We start from the raw sequence: 21,394 nt of genomic DNA, 5'->3' as shown, positions 1-21,394 counted from the left end.
TATCTGAAATGAGATTTGCTGGTCCCTCACTCATAGGAGGCTGAATCCAGAACCCTAAAGGATACAGCTGAGGTAAATACCCAAGGCCGGCATCATCCTGCTGCTTGGAGTCTCCCTGACAGTAGCCACTATTAAACATTGTATGAGACAAACTGAACAGATTTGGTCTCTGCCTCTGTCAGCCACGCTAATCGGAGCAGCTGACAGAGCTGCCTGTGAACATGGGACGTCTGCTAGAAGCCAAGGCTGGCTGTGACTGAGGGGTAATAAAGCCTGTTGGGAGAGGGAGTCCTCCATCAATGTCTTGTGCATCCACACACGGGCCAAGATGGTATCTAGAATGTCCTGACTGCATTTGACCTGGGCCATATCTTAAGGCTGCGCTTGCAACTAGCAAACCTGAGAGATATGGCAATGTATCTCTAGAACAGAGTGACTTACCGTCACTTCCCAAACTTGTCATTCCTTGGACTGCAGGTGCAGTCATCTCTTTGGGCATGTCATGTCATCCAGTGGGACCTGGCAGCGGATCAAAGAACCTAACTCCAAAGATGCTGAAATCTTTGAAAACCAGACCTTGGGAAATTATGCACTATAAATTTACTACTTTCTGAGGAGAGTTCAAAGCACCTCTGGGTGCCACCATTTGAAAGGCAGGTAGCCTAGACATGAGAGTCTCTTCTGAAGACCTTCAGACCTACTAGCCCCCATCAGAGCACACCTATTCTTTTCAGAGACTGGACTTATAGAGGAGTGGTCCCTTGCTCCCTCCTCCTACCTCCCCTCCAAAAAATTCCTCAGTTACCCCCACAGACCGGTCGTGCCTCCGGTGAATCCCGCCCCCTCCGTGCCCTCAGGCCAATCAGAGGGAGGCGTCCCTCCCTCCCAGTTGCCATGGTGCCCGCCAAGTCTCTTCTGCCACTTACCAGATGTGCGCCGGCTGGTCCAGCCGGTGAAAGCGGGTAGCGAAGGACAACAGCGTCACCACAGCCAGCATGGCCCACCGGCCTGCCGCCTCGAAGCTCCGTGAGCTCCAAGCAGGTCGTTTAAGGCTCCGTGCTGCAACCCGGCGGACCGTGTCCCTGCCCAAGGCCCTGGCAGCCTGCGGCGCGCAGCGGCCCCTCCGGGGACGCAGCTCGGAACCCGTTAGGCCTCCGCCTATGGCCGGCGGCATCCTCCCCTTTCTGAGGATTACCCTCCGGACCGGAGTCGCGTTGGGTCTTGTCCGCAACCCCGTCCAAGAGTCATAGGAGGGAGTCTCGAGGTGCCCTGGGATTTGTAGTTCCCTCCGCTTGCCGCGGAGCGCCAGGCCCCGGGCTCTGGGCGGGGCGGGAAGTGTAGTGGCCGCCCGGGCCGCTAGGAAGCGGCCTGAGGCGTAAAGCATTGCGGGAGGCGGAGGGACGCTAAAGACGGAGAGACTCGGGACGGCTCAGGAACTACAACTCCCAGCAGCGCGGGAGGCGGGGGCGGGGCCGGGGCCAACCCGACGGAGGGAACCCCATCTAGTCCGACCCTCGCTTTTTGGACCCCGCTAGGCCTCAGTCATCTTCTAGTCTCCGAGAGCTGACTTTCTTGACTGGCTGAGTAGGAGATGCAAGTCGGGAAGGTCTGTGCCGTGCCTCCGGGGCTGAGGGTCGCTACTTAGAAACACGGAGAACAGCTGGGGGACGAGGGGTCGCTGAGAGCGCGCCTCTCCGCACGGCTCCACAACGACTCCCGGCATGCTGTGCGCCAGGTCACTCTGCACCTGCGCGCTGGCCACCGAGCGCTAAGTAGTCGGTCTGATTGAGTCGGGAAGGTTAAGATGCTCAGCGTTCTGGGTGGCGTCCGGTAGCACCCTTCCGTGCCTCGTGTGTACAGAGCTCTTGTAGGACTTTCAAACGTTTGCAATTCCGTGATGCCCTGCGTGCACTTCTCGGCCGCCCTGTTGGCCCAGGCATGCACCAAGGGCAAGGGGAAGATGTGAAACTTTCTATCGTTAACAGTTACTTGTGGTGACTTCCCAGGCTTTTAATTTTGTCTTTATTTTATCGGTGTTAAGAAACGAGGTCTTGTTATGTAGTTCAACCTGACTTTGAACTCGTGACCCTCCTGCCTTCGCCTTCCAAGTCGCGTCTGGAGCCTCCCTGGTTTAAGTCGTAACCCTCTAGTTTATCCTAGAACCATTGTCTTTAACCCGTTGATGGAGCAGGGCTGAAAATCTGTTTTATAAGGGACTCCGTTGAGTCTAATGCATAAAGCTCGAGGCCCGTTGTCTGGGAAGGTGTACATTAGATGCAACGGATACTGCATCAGGCTAATATTGTGTAGGTTTTCCACATACCGATGTGATTTTCGGAATTTGAATCATGTAAGAACGGTATCAACCCAGCTGGGGATGTATGTAGCGCCTCACATGGGCTGAATCTCCCACAACTTCAAACCTGCAAATAAGTTTCAAATTGCCAGCATAATCACAGTGCATATGAGTTGGAGACAGTTCTTCCAGGTGCGCTGATTAAACGAACGAACATTCTACTTGATGGTAAAAGTGTAGGTGTGCAAGCGCAAATATCGACAGATGGTTTGCAGTCGGTGCGTGGCTGTTATTTCTCTTCCCGTGATTTCCTTATCTGTGGTCAGCCTTGGTTCAAGGGAAACCCTGGTTACCTGGAAACTTTCAGAGACAATTGCTAGCCTTTGTGAGCAGCGTGGGGGAAATCTCACACAGCAGAGGGCAGTGAATTCTTCCTTTCTGTAGTATATCCATACTATCTACACTCCCCACCTGTTAGCCACTTGATAGATGTTTTAGTGGTTAGGCTGTCCCAATATTACAGTGCTTGTGTGAGCAGCCCTTGTTTTACATACTATTGGCCACAAAGTTCAAGATCGCAGCAATTTTATTATAGTAAGTAATAGTAAATTACTGAAATTATTCTATTTCATCATTATTGGTAATCTCTTGTAGTGTCTATCTTATAAATCAAACCTTAGTTATGTATGTATGTTTGTGTGCATGTGATAGTTGGTGTCATTTTGACAGGATCTAGACTCACATAGGAGACAAGCCTCCAGACATACTTGGGAGAGAGTTTCTATGTTAGGCTAACTTGTGGTCATATCTTTATCAGATAGTTTCCGTGGGAGGGTGACACTCTGGGTTGTGTCTGGGCCCATAAAAACAAGGAAGTTAGCTGAGCAGTGACACACATTCATTGTCCTGCCTCCTGCTGAGGATGGGATGGCACCAGCTGTTCCAGGCTACTGTCTTGATTCATCCCCCGCCCCATGAACTGTATCTTGAATTATTACCCCAAATAAATGATTTTCCTTTAGGCTGCCTTTGCTGGGGTATATTATTATAGCAATAGGGATTGAAACTAAGATGATGTACAAGAAACAAATAATACAGGGTTTGGGTAGTACGTGGTTTCAGGCGTCCACTGGAGGTCTTTGAAGGCACAACCTGGAGTGTAAGATTATGCTATATAGTTACCACTAGATAAGAACAGAAATTACCTGAGATTTGGTTTCCTCCTTAAGGGCCATAGGGAGAGTAGTAGCAGTGACCATGACTTTGGTCCCCCTTGGTGCAGTCAGTGTATAACACATTATACGAGGCATTCCTCAGCAGTTCTGATCATGTTTGCCCCTCTCTCATGGTCAGTGCCTCATAGTAATCCTGATGAGCCCATGGTCACCAAGCTGTGGCTAAATGCCACTGCCCAGCTTGGGGAAAGACCAAAATACAGAATCTGAAGTACAGTTTCGAAACAAATGCCTATCACTTTCTCACCATTATAAGGTCAAAAGTTGTTAAGGAGGACACTCCAAAGTGAGGGGCCATTGTGAAACCCAGACAAGGCCCTGTGAACCCCCCAGCTTGCGACTTCACTTTGTGGCAAATGGGTATATCTGCCATCAGTTCGAGATCGGGGAGCTCAAGGCAATGGACAGCGAAGCATCAGTAAACAAGAAGCCACTCTGCGGGGGCGAAAGGAGCTGCTGCCATTATTTAGGGGAGCCTTTTGTTCATAAACAGAGGAGCTAAAGAACAGAAAAGCAGGGATTCGTCTCAGGTCACACATGGCTGCTTCCTGAATCAGGTCCGGAACCCGAGTCTGCCCACTTTGAGCCCATTCCTCCATGCACTTTCCCTCAGAGCCAGGCTACACTGGATGCCTGAGTGCCAGACTTGCCCCGGCCAAGAATAAAAGAAACTTCTCACAAGTTGAAAAGCCGCCCTTTCTGACCAGAGTCCAGAATCCTTTGGTGCCTGTTTAACCTGCTTTCCCATTGGCTCCTGGGACCCCTCCCTTTGGGTTCCTCCCCCTGCCTCACAGCTCTCTGAGAGAAGACAGTCCTTGGGAGGCCGTAGCACAATGACTGACAAGGTAAGGCTAGCACTTGAAAGCTCCTTCCTCCGGAGGACACTTGTACTTCAGGAACTCAGAGCAGCAAGACTAGGACCCAAGACAGGCCTGAGTTGCCAAGATGCCTGCCCGAGTAAGGAATCCCAGTGCAATAGCAAGAAACTGGGGTTGGGGCCTTTTGCCTGGGAGCTGGTACCTGCTTCCAGCAGGCACCTACTGCTGGAAACTCAAGCCTAAGTTAATGTCTGCCTCATCCTCTCTCTCCTCAGCCTGTCCTCTATTCCTATTTCCGAAGCTCCTGTGCATGGAGAGTTCGAATCGGTAAGAGCTCCGTTTCTGGAAGGATGGGAATGGTGGAGGCGGGGACAGAGGACTTCACCACCACCACCACCTCCTCCCAGCAGCCAGCACCCCATTCTCCTGGAGCCTCTATCTCTGCATGGCACTTCCACCCAGAAAGTCCAACATGAAGACAGTGGGAGTGGGAGGAAGGGGGTTGTTTTTCCCCTTGGGAGTGCCACCGCTGCCATACTGCACTCCAGAACCCCTTAGCAACCATGGCCAGAGTAGGTTCACAGGATCCAGAGGTCCCTGGTGACTCAGGGAGCAGCTGGCCTCCCTCTGTTCTTATTTGATCTGGCTAATCAAACAGAACTGTTTGGAGTTGGTCACAGCCTTGGGGAGAGCCGGAACTAGAAGCCTCTGCTCTGGGCCAGGTCTGACCTTTCACTCCCCCAGCGCACACAACTGTTGGCAAAGGTCACCATCATAGCTCTGCACACCAAAGAGCTCTGTGCCTGGTGCCTTTGTGTGCATGCCTCCCTGTCCTCCCCCATTATCATAAGAGAGAGATATTAGTATCCCCATTGTGCAAACAAGGCAAGGCACAAAGGTTAAGTAATTTGCCCTGGAAAGCTTGCAGTTTGAACCGTGTAGTCTGGCTCAAATCCATGTTCACTTACTTTGATTTGGCGCCAGCAATTGAACACTGGCTTTAACCATGTTAAGCTCATATCCCTTCAGTAAGCTAAACACCTAGCCATATCCCACACTTTCAACTATTACACAGTGCTGCTTGTCACATTGGGGAAACTGAGGCAGAGAAATTCATTAAGTTAACCTGCCCGAGGCCATACACCTCACAGTTGAATGCGGTAGAATCTGCACCCACGCTGTTAATCTCCAGTCTTGCCCTAACTGCAGAGCCATCATGGGTGATTCTCGCTTATCCAATAGTCCTCTCCTGGACCCCAGAGTCTCTACCTTGACTGAGCCAGAAGCCAGAGCAATGAGTGCTGTTTTTGTAGAGCTGTTTTGTAGAGGGAGGGCTGCCTTTGAGAGTCTAGCCAGAAGTCATCCCCTAACTCCGCTCTGGTCTCTTCTAGCTCTGGCATTAAAAGGCATTGACTATGAGACAGTGCCCGTCAACCTCATAAAGGATGGGGGGCAACAGGTAAGGAAGCTGTCCCAGGCCCACAATATGAGAATTGGTACCAGATGGAGCACTGGCTGCAGACTGGAGGAAACCTATATTTCATGGTTCCTGTAATTGGGGAGGTTGCTGCTGACTCTCCTGGGCAGCAATGGGAGCCATGGGAAGGGGTCAGGGTATTGGGGTCAGTGCCTGATTTTATGAGAATAGGTGATAATGGGACCTTTCCTTATACTAGACCCTCTCAATGGATGACTGAGGCAGGAGCTGACTTGGTAGCAACATTAAAGGGTACAGGAAGAAGGTGGGCCATGATGGCACATGCCTTTAATTCCAGCACTTGGGAGGCCAAGGCAGTTGGATCTCTGACTTCTAGGACAGCCAGGGTTACACAGAGGAAACCCTGTCTCAAAAAAAGTGGGGGAGGACAGGTAAAACCATAAATCCAGACCATTGGGGTAATAGGGTACTACATGGATCCCCAGAGATTAGCATGATCTTAGGAACCAAGTCCTTCTCTAAGGATGAGAAATATGGATTGGTGCTAGGCCTACAGTCTTCCTACTTACTTGATTCTGCTTTAGGCAACTTAAGCTAGGACACCTAGTCCACCATGGCCTTGTCTCCACAGTTCTCGAAGGAATTTCAGACCCTGAATCCCATGAAGCAAGTGCCAGCCCTGAAGATTGATGGAATCACCATTGGCCAGTCAGTGAGTAGAGGGTTTCAGAGTGGCAGAGTCCTGAATGAGAAGACCTGACATCTCTTCCTAACCCACAAGTGGCTAGACACCAAGCATAATGGGGGCTCACTGAGTATATGGTAGAGGGAAGGAGAGAGGCTGGTTGAGCGTGTGAAGAACCAAGTTGAACAAGGTCTCTGAAAGACCTGTACAGTGCTTCAGTTGAGGAGGGCACAGAGCTAGTGGTGGTACCATCGGGAAAAGGTAGTTTGCTGGTCTCTGCCCTCTCCCTGCCTCAATGTTCCCTCTGGACAGCTGGCCATCATAGAGTACCTGGAAGAGACTCGGCCCACCCCACGTCTCCTGCCTCAGGACCCGCAGAAGAAAGCCATTGTGCGCATGATCTCCGACCTCATCGCTAGCGGCATCCAGCCCCTTCAGGTTAGCACTGTTAGATCCACACTCTTGTACGACTCTCACGCATCCCGTCATGTTCACCGTGATGAGCCAGAGTGAAGCCGGTGGGTGCGGGGAGCAGGGGAACAAAGAAGAACTCTCAGGGGCCTTGGCCTAGCCCACATGCAGAAGGTGGCAGGAATCCCAGAAGTCCTTCGTCAGTATGGGTCTCCAACTCTGCTCCGAGGCCTAGGAGCATAGGCACGTTTGAGGCAGGGAAACGGAGAGTAGCAGGCCTGGGTACAGTCTCCAGTTCCATCCTGGGCAACTCTTGCTCATTCTCTGTGTCATATATGCAGATAGGCCTTGCTTTACCGCACTTTGCTTTGCTTTGCTTCGAGGATAATTGCGTTTTAGGTTTGTTTGTTTGTTTTTAAGATTTTATTTATTTATTAAGTATACAGTCTTCTGCCAGAAGAGGGCACCAGATAGCATTATAGATGGTTGTGAACCACCATGTGGTTGCTGGGAATTGAACTCAGGACCTCTGGAAGAGCAGCTGGTGCTCTTAACCTCTGAGCCATCTCTCCAGCCCTGCATTTTAGGTTTTTATTTGGTTTGTAATAAGTTGAAAGGTTATGGCAGCCCTTCATTGAGCAAGTCTGTTAGTGTCATTTTTCTAATGATTTTTCATCATTAGTATATTTTAATAATAAATTATTTTAAAATTAAGATACATTTTCAGACATAGTGACTCTGTACACTCAGTAGATCAGCATAGTGTAAACAGAACTTCACTGAGAAACCGAGAAAGTCCACTTAAATTGTTTTATTGTCATAGGCTGTTTTCCCTAGTCTGGACCTGAGTCTTGAACTACACAATATGCCGATATTGGGATTCTTATAAGGTTTCTGTTTTGTTTTGTTTTGATTTTTCGAGACAGGGTTTCTCCATAGCTTTTTGGTTCCTGTCCTGGAACTAGCTCTTGTAGACCAGGCTGGCTTTGTTTTGTTTTTAAAGTAAGTTCTTACCTGTAAAATAGAAAGGCAAGTATTAGAACCATTTATCTGTGCCAGCTTCTACTTGTAAGGTAATGGCTCTAAAGGGAGCAGTGGCTTTGCAGGGTGCCAGCTGAGTAGTATCAGAGCGAGGATCCTTGTGCACCTGTGATACCGTGACTCCTGAAACATCTCGCTGTTTTTAACATTGGGCATTGTTCTTTAGTCATAATCGCTAGAAGCCAGTCCAACACACCTACACACCTGTCTCAGTCCAGAGTCCCATGCTCCCCACCCCCACCTAGGTATCACACAGCCTCTTTTCAGGAGACCAAGTAGGGGAGTGTTGGGTGTGAGAGAACAGGCCTTGGCTTGTAGCTGCATCTGTCGGTCATGCCATCATCCTATGCCCCTAGGTTTGCTAACTGCTACCAAAAATCACATGGCTTTCAGCCGGGCAGTGGTGGTGCATGCCTTTAATCCTAGCACTCGGGAGGCAGAGGCAGGTGGACTGCTGTGAGTTCGAGGCCAGCCTGGTCTACGAGAGCTAGTTCCAGGACAGGCTCCAAAACTACAGAGAAACCCTGTCTCACAAAACAAAACAAAACAAAAATCACATAGATTTCAGAATACTTCTTGGGGTAACTGGGGCAGCCCAAGAAGGCGGCTCCTTCCAACTTCAGATACCTGATGGAAGGAAGGTCCTGTATAGCCCAGAGGCGAGCAGGACGGTAAACAGCTAGAGCAGATGGATACTGAGCTTCCTTCCATACAGAGGCCTGACAAAGGGACAAACTCAAGCTGACTCCCAGAACAATCAGATTCCAGACTTCTGTTTTTCATTCTTTTTTTTTTTTTTTCTTCTTCTCTTGAACCGTGCAGAACCTGTCCGTCCTGAAGCAGGTGGGAGAGGAGAAGCAGCTGCCTTGGGCCCAGGAAGCTATTACTTCTGGCTTCAATGGTGAGCTATCCATGTGGCTTCTCAGAGAAGTGAACCACACACACTTGGCTCTGGGCGTCCAACCCAGCTTCGCGGGCTGCTCTGATCCTGACAGTGGGGTGGATGAGAGGACTGGACAGGAAGGTGGTGGGCTGGGCCAGTGTTCAAGGATGGCTTTATGCTCCAGAACTTCTGTGAACCCCAGACCTGGCCCCGCCTCTATTTCACTGAGCGCCACAGTCGAGAGTGCCTGTCCTCAGGATGCTAGGCCGTCTGTGAGAGCTGTTGCCTTGACCAGCTGCAAGTCTTGTCTATTCTAAGAACAGACAGAGAAGCCACAGGAAACATTATTCTTAGTCCTGGCTATCATATTCCCTACACCAGACTCTGCCCACGCTCCGGCCTATTGCTGAAATGTCCACCTATTTCATAGCTGTGGAGGCAGGCCCTGGAGAGGCTGATGTAAACATCATCCATATGGTCTCTCCACAGCTCTGGAACAGATTCTGCGGAGCACAGCAGGAAAGTATTGTGTAGGAGATGAGGTAAGTGTCCCCAGAGCTGCCCACTGTGGCCTTCATGCCGACCTCAGGCTGCCTCCCACATAGACCCAGAATCTCCTTGTCCTAAGGAGATACCTGGAGGGGCCCCGGGACCAGCCTCTTGGTGCACACCTTTGCCCTGGGCAGTCAGTTAGTGCAGACACCTCAGCTCACTCCTGCACTTCCTCCAGAGCAGTGGCTCTCAACCTGCGGGTAGTGACCCCGTTGGGGGTCAAACAGTCTTTTCACAGTGGTTCCATATCACATATCCTTCATATCAGATATTTACATTATGATTCAGAACAGTAGCAAAATTACAGTTATGGAGTAGTAACGAAATAATTTTATGGCTGGGGGATTCCACGACATGAAGGAAGGTTGAGAACCACTGCACTAGCCATAGTGGGATGTGCTTAGACCAGAGGGGCACACTTCTGAGACGGTGAGGTGGCCCAGGCATCAGCTGAAGGGTAAATGTTTCCCTTCAGGTTTGCACCCTGCAGACTGTAGGATTAAGGAGCCCTAGACGCGTGCAGACTAAGGCACTGAGCCTGTGGTAGTCTGGTTCTGTGGTTCCTTCTCTGCTAGGAATCCTCACTAAGTCCCTAGTAGTGGTGGCTTCAATAAGCACACTGACCACCACCAACGCAGTCAGGCCTTCTCTGGCTACAAGGTTGGTTGTCAGGGAAACTAGAGTATGGCATGGGAGAAACGCTACAGTTCCGGGGGACAATGACAGGCAGTTCCAGAGGAGTGATAGGGATGCCAGAAAAAAAAATGGAAGCAGACAGGAAGTTGGGTTGGCAACCCTAGTACAGTCAGCTCCAGTACAGTCAGCAGTAGCAGCTAGCCTTGCCAGTGAGTCTGGGGTGATCATCCCTGTGCAAACTCCCCTGGTCTTCTTCCAGGTGTCCATGGCTGATTTGTGCTTAGTGCCCCAAGTGGCAAATGCTCAAAGGTAAGAGAAAGCTTTGCCACCTTCCTTCATGGTCCCCTACCGCCAGGGCCTCCACATAGACACTGAGATAGCATCTCCTGTGAACCCTTCTTTAATACCAAGGAGCCTCTGCCCCCGGCCACACCAGCTGCCCTGGCTGAGCATAGACATGGCAGAAAAAAATTGCTGAAATGTCTTTACCATGCCCACTGTAGCCTGGGTGGTCCTGTATAGACAGCCCTCGCTCCTAAGAAGAGCTGGCTTATCTAAGGGAATCGCCCCCAAGAATACCCGCTTGCTGTACCCAGATGTGGAGTGTCTGCTTAGAAGTGAGCTCTGCAAGCTCCCTCCATGGCCTTCTGGAAGGCATCGTGCTTGCTATTTGGGACAGGGACATGTAGAGCGCATTCCTTCCCCTAAGAGCCTGTTATCGTGGGTGACGGGACATTCTACACAGATGCCTGACTCTGGAATTCACAGCAGTCATTACTTAGAGAAGAACAGAAGGGGAATGATGCCAGATGATACCACTCCAGACCCGTTCAGAGCATCCCAGAGAATGAGGCGCCCCAGGCGGCAGGGCTGCTTTCTGGCCTTGCACTGCAACCCTGGACCTCGTCCAACCCTGCCTCTGCCCACAGCAGTGCCCCTGAAAACCCTGGCTTACAAGTGTTTCTCTGCCACAGGTTCAAGGTGGACCTCAGCCACTACCCTACCATCTGTCAAATCAATAAGGCCCTGCTGGCCTTAGAGGCTTTCCAAGTGTCTCACCCCAGTCGACAGCCAGATACACCTGCTGAGCTGCGGGCATAGTTCCCAGACCATGCCTCCTGCACAGGGAAGGGAGTAAGGCTCAGATGCTGGATGAGCTGGACAGGCTCAGGAACGAGCGAGTTGAAGAGGGCTTGAACTTGACCTCTTCCCTGAGGAAGCAGCGGAAACCCTTGGAGTCCATGACATTTCTTTAAGGCTGCCAGTATCAGAGTCTTCTCTAGGGAAATTAAGTTAGTAGAATATATCTCTCCTTCAACTTCATCCTGCCTTAACCCTCTTCTCTGCCATGTGTTAGGAGTGGGTGTGGCAGACATGAGCAGCTGTAATGGCTAATACTGTCAACCTGAGAAAAAGACCTAGTCACCTGAGGAAAGGGCCTTTAGGAATGTCTGTGGGGAGTTATACTGGTGATGCTGAGGTGGGAAGACTCCTCATGGGTGGCAGAGGATCCCGGAGCCTCGATGAGGAGAGAAGAGCTGAGAACTAGCTTGTATGCATTCGTTGTCGTATGTTGTCTCCACCTGACTATGGAAGCAGCTGTGATCAATATTCCCACTAATGCCTTGACCCCCCTGCCACTGTAGACTGGAGGCCGGAACTATGAGCAAGAATAAACCTTCTTCCTTTACACCACTTTTGTCTGGGTATTTTTGTCACAGCAACAGAGAAGTCCAGACCCCTGCTGTCTCTCATGGGCAGCCGTGAGGATGGCAGATTTACCAAAGTGCCATAGGGGAGCCTGAACTCTTCATCTCCTTATTGAACCTGACTGCAGAAAACATTTACACTGAGTTTGGTCATTGGCTGAAGGCAGGCCTCCCGCTTGTTCCACTAGGAACGAGCTGGGTGCCAGAAGAGGAACTGTCCTGCTAGCTGGAAAAGGCTTTTAGGAATGTAACGTCTGCGGGGGGCTTATATTGGTAATTAGCAAGTCTTGTTAGCCTTTTGCTCTTCCTAAGGCAAGCTTAGCTCCTGACACCCAAAGGCAAGGAAGAGACTAAGCACATCCTGCCTGAGAGAATTAACCAGATCCAGGGAGGGAGGATTTAATAAGCAGGAAACATGTCTAGTGACCAGCTGGGTCCCAGAGCAAAGTGCCGCACCGCCGTGGCATGTCCACACCAGCACCGAGAGGTCCGCAGCTCTCGCCACCCAATTACTCGTTCTAAGGAGAACCGTCTCTGAACTAGTCCCAGGATGAGGCCCTCTGAGAAAATCCACCACGAATGATGCTGGAAATGGGAAATGGGCTCCTTCCTGTGCTGTGTAGAGAGCTCGACCGATTCCAGATCAGATTACTTGGGTGACAGTGTATCACTTGCTCCCCTAGGAGGGGCAAGTCCCAGTACTTGACATTGTTGAAGATAGGTAGTGTCTGCGATGGAAAACAAAATGACCTTTTGTGATCCAACCCTGATACTTCATTTCTCCTGCACTGCTGAGGCTAACCAGGGAACTGCGGTCTGTATGTCTTGTTTGACTGGAAACATTGCTCTCAGCTTTTCTCCAGCTCAGTCCCTGGGCACTGCCTGGATTCTGCCCCATGTTGTAGCCTCTCCTCTTAGATCCTCCGGGCTCCAAGCTCTGGGATGACCACTCTTTCTCCCAAGGCTGCTTTTGTCCCAACAAAGCCAGAGAGAAGTAAAGGAAGGTAGATATTGCAATGAGGGAGATGAGTGAATACCTGGCCTGCCCTTCTGCCATGTGGAACCTTTTCCTAAATTAGTCTAGATCTGGATGGATAAGATCTACTTGGTATCTCCCTAAGAAACTCACATGGAGCCAGGTGATGGTAGTGCAGGCCTTTAATCCAAGCACTTGGGAGGCAGAGGCAGTCAGGTCTCTGTGAGGTCGAGGTCAGCCTGGTCTACAGGGCGAGTTCCAGGACAGGCTCCAAAGCTACACAAAGAAACCCTGTCTTGAAAAACCAAAGAGAGAAACAAACACTAATCTGAACCAGAAACCATGGATTACTCGTTCTTTTTTTGTTTGTTTGTTTGTTTTTCGAGACAGGGTTTCTCTGTGGTTTTGGAGCCTGTCCTGGAACTAGCTCTTGTAGACCAGGCTGGTCTCGAACTCACAGAGATCCGCTTGCCTCTGCCTCCCGAGTGCTGGGATTAAAGGCGTGCACCACCGCTGCCCGGCTGATTACTCATTCTTGATCAAGCCCTGAGCCTGGCCTTGCCACCTTACATATAAGTTAAATTGGAAGACGTCCTTTCCCTTGCACTGTTATTCATCTCTGGGGTTCCAGAAGATCACAAAGGCACAAGTACTTGCCCTAGATGTACACTTCCTCCAGCAATCGGGCCAGATGGCTACAACGCTTAGTAACAATTGTTCCTAAACAGTTTTTAAAAACATCTACTCTTCAAACTCAAGTCATCAAATAAATTCTTATATTCAGGGGCAAGTTGTATCACCCAACCCAAGACTGTCTTTGTGTGTTTTTCCCTCTATGAAAACATCCCTGAGACTGAATAATATATATAGACATTCATTTTCTCTCAATTCTGGAGGACAGGGTCCAAGATGAAGGTGATTCTGTCAGGGGAAGGCTACTGATTCCAAGATAGTGCCATTAACACAGTCTCCCAGTAGTAAAAGGAAGAGAACAAAAAAGACCCAAAGTAGTTCCTTTCTGTTTGCTTTATAAAACACTAAACCCTATTTACTAAGGCAGAGCCTTTAACACCTAATCACTCCTAAAGGCCACACCTCTTAACACTCTTGCATTGGGGATTACATCTTTGTGAATTTTGGAGTTGTCACAAACATTCAAACTGCATCAGTGACTATCATATTTGTAAGGGGACTTTGCTTCTCAAGAGGGACTTCGCTCAAAATGCTGAGTGGTCAAGTCCTTCATTTCCATCTCATTTGTCAGGTTTGTGAAAATAGCAGACCCTCGGTTCTGGTGTGCCTGGGGCCAAGAAGGACCCGATACAGTTCCTGGGGCCAGAGTGGCTACAGTGGAGGAGGAATACATCTGAGTGGTTCCAACACTGAAGCAGTGTGTCTCAGCAAATGGTTCAGGAGGAGTAAAGCAAGCAGGAAGAAGTTTTAGAATAAACCGAATAATTCAATCCCTAGCACTGGGTGTGGAGTGTAAAACAAAAAAGCAGATTTCTTCCCGAAAAAGTTTATGTATCCATTATAAGAAGTGGTAAATGTACTGAGTGAGCAGGTGGATACATGTGTTCATTAAGATACTCATTCTATTCCAACACAACACTCACCTGGCTCTTGGTTCCAAGATCAGGCACCATTCTGATTTGTGAATTCTTTTAAGATTACTGTTGAACACCAAGAGCTGCAACTTGTGAGCTGCCATGTGACAGGTGTGAATGATTTTAAACGTTAAAATTTTAAACTTGAAGCAGTGTTCTGTTTACCAATCATTGCTGTAAACCTCATTCCCCTAAGCCAAGCTCCCACTTCAGAATGTTCTGCCATGAATTTATTTTTACATTTTAAAAATTGTATATACACAAGTGTTTTATCTGCATATATGTATGAGCACCATGTGCATGCCTGTTGCCTGAAGAGGTCAGGGGAAGACACGGGGTCCCTTAGAGCAGGAATAGCATGCTGTGCTGGAAACCAAATCCAGGCACAGTGCAAGAACAACGATGGATGTTCCCAACCACCTGGACATCTCTCCGGCCCCAAAGGTTTTTAAATTTATTTTTATTTTATGTGCATGGGTGTTTTGGTTGCATGTAGGCATATACCATGTGTGTGCAATGCCACTGGAGGCCAGAAAAGAATATATCCTCTGGAACTGGAGTTACAGATGGTTATGAGTCACCATGGGGTCCTGGGAACTGAACCTGGGTCCTCTACAAAAGCAGCAAGTAGTTTTGATGTCTGAGTCATTTTTCCATCATCCCCTCTGACAGGAATTTACATACAGGCATTCATTTAGTCTCAGTTTTATTTAATTTTCATAATCTTAATAGATTATGGAAGAACCCACCAGTGTTCACTGACTACTTTTCCTCTTAAGCTGAAGAGAAAAGACAAAGTCTCAAGTGGGTATCAGTAGGGCTTGTTAAGATAGAACTCAAAGATTTAGGTGCACAGTGAAAAAGTTTATTTATGACAGATTTCAAAACTTGGAAAAGAAGACAAAAAATGCACAAAAGCATTTCACAAAACTGTCACATACTATAAAACAACAGAACTCAGCTGTCTAACATGGCTCAGGATCCACCGTGTATCACAGCGACACATTCAGTGCCGTGAGGTGAAATTACGCAGTATGATGGAAGGAAAAGCACTCGGCAGAACAGAAGAACTGAGTAAGCACTGGTGCGGCGTTCTTACATGGAGACCATACACTCCGGCAGCACTTCTAATGACAGGGCGACACGAAAAACAGCTGTAACAGCTGATTAGTTTGGATCTGTTTGAATTTTGAAGAAAAAAAAAGACAAGACTGTGATATAGTTTCCCTTCCAGGCCTTTGGTAACCATGGCAGCAGCATATGATACACAGCAGTACGGAAAGAAAACACAATCACCTTTAAACCACTCGTGGATCTGGATGATGGCTCCAAAGTAGCCCTTGGGATGAATAAGCGAATGGCATTGCGGTTAGGAGAGCGCCAAGCACCTCCCTGCCTTCCCATTCTGCTTTTCCACTCTGCTCTCTAGACTCTATCCCTTTGTTACAACGCGTTTGCAAATGCTTTTTTATTACAAAGCATCAAGCATTTCTTCTGTAAGTTTCAAAGTGCTTCCGATTATTAAGAGAACATGGATACACCAAAGTCATGCATCATGGGATTGCTTTTTCCAGATCGGCAGGACTAAATGGAAATAACTCAGACTGATTAAATGAAAGCTAATTCACTTATGGGACAATAATCTCAGAACCGGACACAATATGTATTTTTAGCATAAAATGTCTTAATAAAATGTACTGCTTAGGATATGAGAGGAGGAATTAAGACAATGTTTTCTAGCTGTGTCCTGGCCTGAAGCTAAGAATGGACATCAGACGAGACATTCCAACCCTGAGTGAAGAGTTTAGGGGGCCCCTTAAGCCGGCAGGGAGCTAAGGGTTCTTCAGTGATACTGCACATCATTGCAGCTCCAAATCCAGAATCTTCCCAATCCTGACAGCACTGCAGGAGATATTCTGTTTCCATAGGTCATTTCACACATACAATTCTACCCCCAGATAAGTCAAAAAGCTCCCCGATTCAAATGACAGGAAACTGAAATTTCATAAAGCAGCATATATTTCTAGGTCTCTGGGGCACCATTTTTATTGTATCTTAAACTGAAGAGCCACGTCTGTGTTCTACATGTTAAAAATCAGATAATGAGTTCACACCAGGGACCAGCCCTACAGTTTCACACCCAGTGTCCTATCTACACTCTATTCATGAGGAGAGACTACCTGTAAGGGAGCCAAATTATCAATACCCTACTGACAACTCTATTGTTGATTGTATTTGCTTAGCTTGGAGACAGTGGTTCACACAGAGGCTCTGGTTAGCCTTCTTGGTCCAAGAAAGCAATGCTACATCCAGAGGGAACAGTGACTGCAACCTGGCCAAACAACACTTAGGATGTTTTCCTACATTTTGGATCACAGTTCACCCTAGACAACTGAATGTTCTTTGGGAATGCCCCGGGTTGCTAAATAAGTTATACAAAGCAAAAAGCTGCCACTTAACAGCATCAGATACATACAGATCCAAGAAATTCTTGCATGAGTGTCCCCCTAAATACCACCAGGAACAAAGAATGCTCGCTTAGGTCATTGGAAATCAGATATTCAGCTTATTGGCTGTTTGGATACTCATCTTTTGCTCCCAGAAGGAATGTGACAGCGCCCGGAGCACATGCAAGCATGAACACAGTGACTTGCTTTGTACAGAATGCATCCCTTATTGAAGCACCCACACAGCAGTGACACCAAGTCCCTTCTTCATATGAAAGCTCACCTTTTCCCACAGGGGCTCCAAAGGGATCCACCCACCCGCGCTGCCCTTCTCCCAAAGTGCAGGCATTCTCCACCTCTGGTCATATGGAAGAATCTAGCAACAGAGGTCATTGTGGATGCTTAGCCTGAAGAGAAACTCCAAATAGAAGCCCTAACAGAGAAAGCTGTGTGGTTTGCTCTGTGTGGTGATGCAGTCAGCCTGCAGGAGGCCTGCTTGCTACCCAGCTCTCTCATGGCTGTAGGTTCTGTGGTGGTGGACACAAGGCATCTGAATTATGCCTACAGGGACACATTCACAACTGTGCCTTCAGCTCCCCGAGTGGAACTGACTCTTGTCCTCTCATCCTGCTACCTCTATTACGCCCCAAAGCATGGAGACAGGAAACCAATCCTTAGGTCATGGTTACATTTAGCAGAGGAAACTACTAAAAAAATGCATGCAGTCAACCCTGTTGACAGATGGCAAACTGGGTTGGAGGATTCTCCACTGAGCACGAGGAGAACCAGTAAGGCTTCTGGCTTACAAAACAGTTCCGACGAGCAAAGCGCCACTGAAGCACTCAGTGAATTCTGGGGCATACCATAGTGTGGTCACTCTCCGCTCCTCTGTTCCATCCCGTTTTCACCCTTAAAGGCAGCTGAAGCAGCACAAAGTTGTCTGTGTCCCACCCCCCTGTCTACTAAAAAAAAAACAAAAACAAAAACAAAAACACCTACATAAATGATAGGGTCACTCAGTTCCACACCTTAGAACCAGACTCTGATGTTAAAGGCAACGTTTTGCAGAGTGCTCCTTAAACATAAATATACAATCACATACTTTAGGGTTCTCTCACAGAAGGAACTGAGTAAGACTCACCAAAATCAAAATGCATATATTATAAACTCCACAATAATATCTAATCCCATGAATATAAAACAGTTACAGACTAACTTGTCTATATTCATATAACGGGACTTTAAAAGCCATTCTCCCTAGATATCAAATAAAATATTTTTAAAGTGCGTGAATTCATCCACGAGAACAATAACTAAAAACAGCCTGCTTTCAAGCGGCTGCCTGCTTCCATGTGTTCTGTGCAGCGCGCATCTGCATGTGAGCGTCCTGAGGGTGTGTCAGCTGAGAGGAGAAGGCAGGCTTTGGGTGCAGCTGTGCGGTCACCTGCACACCGCCGTGCAGCTAGAGGGGAAAGCCACTTTGGCTCCAGTCAGAAGTAAGGGACATCCAGCTAGTTTTCTAAAAGATGGAGACAGACAGCCACTTTTGTGAAGACCCTCACTGGAAAGGCGACATCCTCTGACCATCCACTTGCCAGAAGGAGCTAAAAGGTACAATCTTTGTTTAAAAACTGGCAGTTTGTTGTTTAAAAATAGACGTGGATGTTAAGTGTATGCTTTTTTTTGTTTGCTGAAATTTTTCATAAGATGTTGGAAAAAATAGCACTTTAGATATGTCTTTTTTAAAAGTCCTGTCTCTTCATAAAGAGCAATCTTAGATAGACTGAGGAAATGTGAACGGTCAGTCACTTTGTGTAAAGACTCTTAATCTCAGCCTTCTTACAAAAGCCTTTCTCTCAACTGCACAGCGTCGACCTGTGCCCTAGCGAGCAGGGCAAGGGTAAAAGCAGATAATCTATTTCATTATTTGGTTGTTGCGACATGAACAAGGAAGGATCAAGGAAGTGACACTTCTTAGAACCTCCAAGGTACATGTGTGTTCTCCATAATTACCTGTATTTTCGGAAAATAATACTTTATCTCTCAAGTTCTCTTACTGCAAAAATTTAGTGTGAGAATAGTGAATTCATCATACTGTTGACATGTCTTCTTTTAGCCGTTTTATGTTCATGACACAAAAACCCTGCTGAAGAGAAGCCAGTAAGAAATAACTGTGACAGAATGACCAGCCAGTGACAGGCACATCAGAGTGATAAGAAGCCCACAGACTTCCCTGGAACAAGAGAACTGGGGCTCCAAGAAAGTAAGACTCCATGACCTCACGATAAGAACAAAAGACAAGACAGAGCAAAAGCCCTGGGGCCATGCTACCTGGGGCAGGACAGTGCTCTTCTGAGAGTGGGCTAGGAGTTGAGGACAGGAAAACAGCAAAAGCAAGCGGGAGGGTGCTGACTTGAAAATAGCTCCCGAGATTGTTTCTCCAGAGACTACACTCGACCAGGGGAAACACCACCCAGCTTCAGCTCAGCTGCTCTGGGAATGATCACTCCTCTAGGACACAGGGACTCGGCACAAGGCAACCACACAATAATGAAATGTGTCTAAGGAAACATCATGAGGGCATCGGAGGAGGACTCTGACATCCGGTACCTGGGGTGCTCGGCTGGTCACTGACAGGATCATCAGTTCCTTAAGTCGATTTCCAGTGCAAGGGCGTCCATCACACCCATTCCTCATGGGGAGTGCTGAGACGGACCCACACACGGACAAGGTTAGAGTCGGCCTTCTCACAAAGGGCAGGCTCTTCCCAAAACATCACAGGGCGGCTGGCATGCAGGAATGACACGCACAATCATTTTCCAAGCTCTACAATCGTCTTGAACACCATGGAAGAGGTGGCCTCAATGGCTCAGAGCAGACGGAAAGCAATGGGAAACAGATGGGAACTGTTTCAAAGGCAAACTGAAATGTGCTTTAAAAACCACAGAGTAATAAATAAACCTAATTATTCAAAATTCAGAAGGATGGCAGACGACACAGAGTAGGAGACAAAGAGGTACAGAGGACTGCAGAGGTTCACGCCTCACTGTCTGCCCTCTCCACCTGAAGCCCAAGCATCTGGTGCGCTGTGGCCACTGCAACAAGACTCCATTCTGTGGCTCCAGAACCTCAGGATGAACAGAGTGCAGGAGGCTGTCCCTACAGGCTTTGGTCAGGTCAGGAGCAAGAGCAAAATTCCGTCATTACTTTCCCTAAGGACTGTGAATGGCAAAAGTTTACAACCTCAGTGGAAAGAACACAAACCCAGAATCTCTGCAAACCTGACTGGGTCTCACTGTATTTGGCTCCAAATGAAACTTTCTAGATAACACCCCTAGCCTAAAGACGGGGGGGGGGGAGGTGGGGGGCAGCACACCGGACGACCACTAGTACTTGACTTCCAGAAGGGCTGCTTCTGAGATAACCCAGTGCCTGCCTTCCACCCTTGCTGTACCAACTACCAGCGCCCTTAGTAAGGGAGAGAGCTCTGGAGACGCCAGATGAAGGAGGCTGCTTTTCTTCCCAGCAGATCTTAGGACAATGACCACAGCTCGGCAGTTCTTGCTACATGGCATAAACAGAGACTTGGTACAGAGAAAGGAGGAAAGTCTACCCAGAAGGAGTAATAATATCCATCCAAGGCAGTGAGGGCTTCTAGGCTGAGCTACAGACTCAGAATGCCCAGCAGGCAGGAATATGGCAGTGCTGAGAGGCTGGATGGAGTGGTCCCCATCCAGGGTATTGGGCTCTTTCATAGACAATGTGCTTTTCCCTCTTTGGCACCTCGACATGTAAGAGGGCAGGCGCTGCGAAGTACATCGGCATTACAGGCTCTGGAGAAGAGTGGGCGTCCACCTGAATGACAAGCTGTACCAGCGTGAATCAATTTCTCAAAGACATCCTTCTACCTCATTTTGCCTCATAGGGGCCTTCTGAGAGGGTTTTGCTGGAGTCTGAAACAAGAGCATGAGCCGGGGCCACAGAAGAGGAGCGCTACACCACCACCTGAAGAAGCCAAGAAAGGGGAGAAGCTACATGGGGTCAGTAGTCAGGCATGCCAGGCAGGGCACGAGGCCTGGGAGCCTCACACAGAACTTGAGGCCCTTGCTTATAGACAAGAGGCACCAGCTGGCAGCCTGCTTCAGCCAGCAAACACAGCCTGCCCTAGCCTAGCGTCCTTCAGCTGGTGTAGTAGATGTGGAAGTACAGAGTCTTGTTGCGCAGTAGGGAGTACGAGTTGTCAAACTTGAGCAAGTAGATGCCCTCTCCAGGGTAGTCATGGCTGCCAGCTTGCACATCTCTGTGGCTGTCCCTCCGGTACACAGGCATGACTTCCCCATAGCGACCCCGTAGAGAACTCCTGGAGCCTCTCTCCACATCTCCGACAGGGACGGGTTCTGCAGGAGCATAAGGGCAGAGTTTAGATGAGCGTTTATAGCCTGCGTACATGCTGCCTGAAGGTGAGAGAACTAGAAAGAGTCCACAGATCGTCCTGCTCATCAACATGACAGAAGGAAACTAGCACTCAGCAGCCCCGAGACCAAGAGTCTCAGTAAACAGGAATGCTTCCTCTGAGAAGTCGTGATCCAGCCTGACAACCTTAGACGTATCTGGCTCTCAATGAAGAAAACATGTTTAGAGAGCAAAACCTGGAAACCCT

At 48.6% G+C, this 21,394-nt stretch overlaps 3 protein-coding genes across 6 annotated transcripts in view; 1 reads left to right on the top strand and 2 right to left on the bottom strand.

The window, feature by feature from the left end:
• The window catches only part of Pomt2 (protein O-mannosyltransferase 2), a 48,633-nt gene extending 47,044 nt beyond the window's left edge, over positions 1-1,589 (bottom strand). The window contains exon 1 of the mRNA XM_041658130.1: positions 927-1,589. Coding sequence (XP_041514064.1) covers positions 927-1,384 — 458 coding nt within the window. The 5' untranslated portion in view covers positions 1,385-1,589. The remainder of the gene's footprint in view (positions 1-926) is intronic.
• On the top strand, positions 1,473-11,687 carry Gstz1 (glutathione S-transferase zeta 1). Of its 3 annotated transcripts, none has more exons than XM_041658131.1 (9): positions 1,473-1,606; positions 4,625-4,676; positions 5,741-5,808; positions 6,419-6,499; positions 6,785-6,910; positions 8,747-8,825; positions 9,297-9,349; positions 10,255-10,304; positions 10,970-11,687. In XM_041658131.1, exons 1-9 carry the CDS (start codon positions 1,592-1,594, stop codon positions 11,094-11,096), a joined length of 651 nt encoding a protein of 216 aa, XP_041514065.1. In that variant the 5' UTR covers positions 1,473-1,591; the 3' UTR covers positions 11,097-11,687. The 3 variants fall into 3 exon arrangements, with proteins under 3 accessions (XP_041514065.1, XP_041514066.1, XP_041514067.1); XM_041658132.1 differs by lacking the exon at positions 1,473-1,606 and adding an exon at positions 4,296-4,376; XM_041658133.1 differs by lacking the exon at positions 1,473-1,606 and adding an exon at positions 4,382-4,488.
• A 3,451-nt stretch (positions 11,688-15,138) lies between these two features.
• The window catches only part of Tmed8 (transmembrane p24 trafficking protein family member 8), a 34,740-nt gene continuing 28,484 nt past the window's right edge, over positions 15,139-21,394 (bottom strand). For both annotated transcript variants that reach the window (XM_041658373.1, XM_041658374.1), the window contains exon 6: positions 15,139-21,131. In XM_041658373.1, coding sequence (XP_041514307.1) covers positions 20,914-21,131 — 218 coding nt within the window. In that variant the 3' untranslated portion in view covers positions 15,139-20,913. The remainder of the gene's footprint in view (positions 21,132-21,394) is intronic.

The sequence above is a fragment of the Microtus oregoni genome, unplaced genomic scaffold, assembly GCF_018167655.1.
Source record: "Microtus oregoni isolate MIOR12 unplaced genomic scaffold, Mior012 000009F_ref0000495, whole genome shotgun sequence".
In the NCBI taxonomy this organism is placed as follows: domain Eukaryota; kingdom Metazoa; phylum Chordata; class Mammalia; order Rodentia; family Cricetidae; genus Microtus; species Microtus oregoni.
Note: the sequence above shows the minus strand (reverse complement) of the source record. Positions and strands in the feature narration are given on the sequence as shown.

Bases quoted from the DNA above. Each gene is read 5' to 3' on its own strand.
- Gstz1 (XM_041658131.1), top strand. The intron at 5,809-6,418 runs GTAAGGAAGCTG...TTGTCTCCACAG, and splicing joins TAAAGGATGGGGGGCAACAG to TTCTCGAAGGAATTTCAGAC. The intron at 8,826-9,296 runs GTGAGCTATCCA...GTCTCTCCACAG, and splicing joins TATTACTTCTGGCTTCAATG to CTCTGGAACAGATTCTGCGG.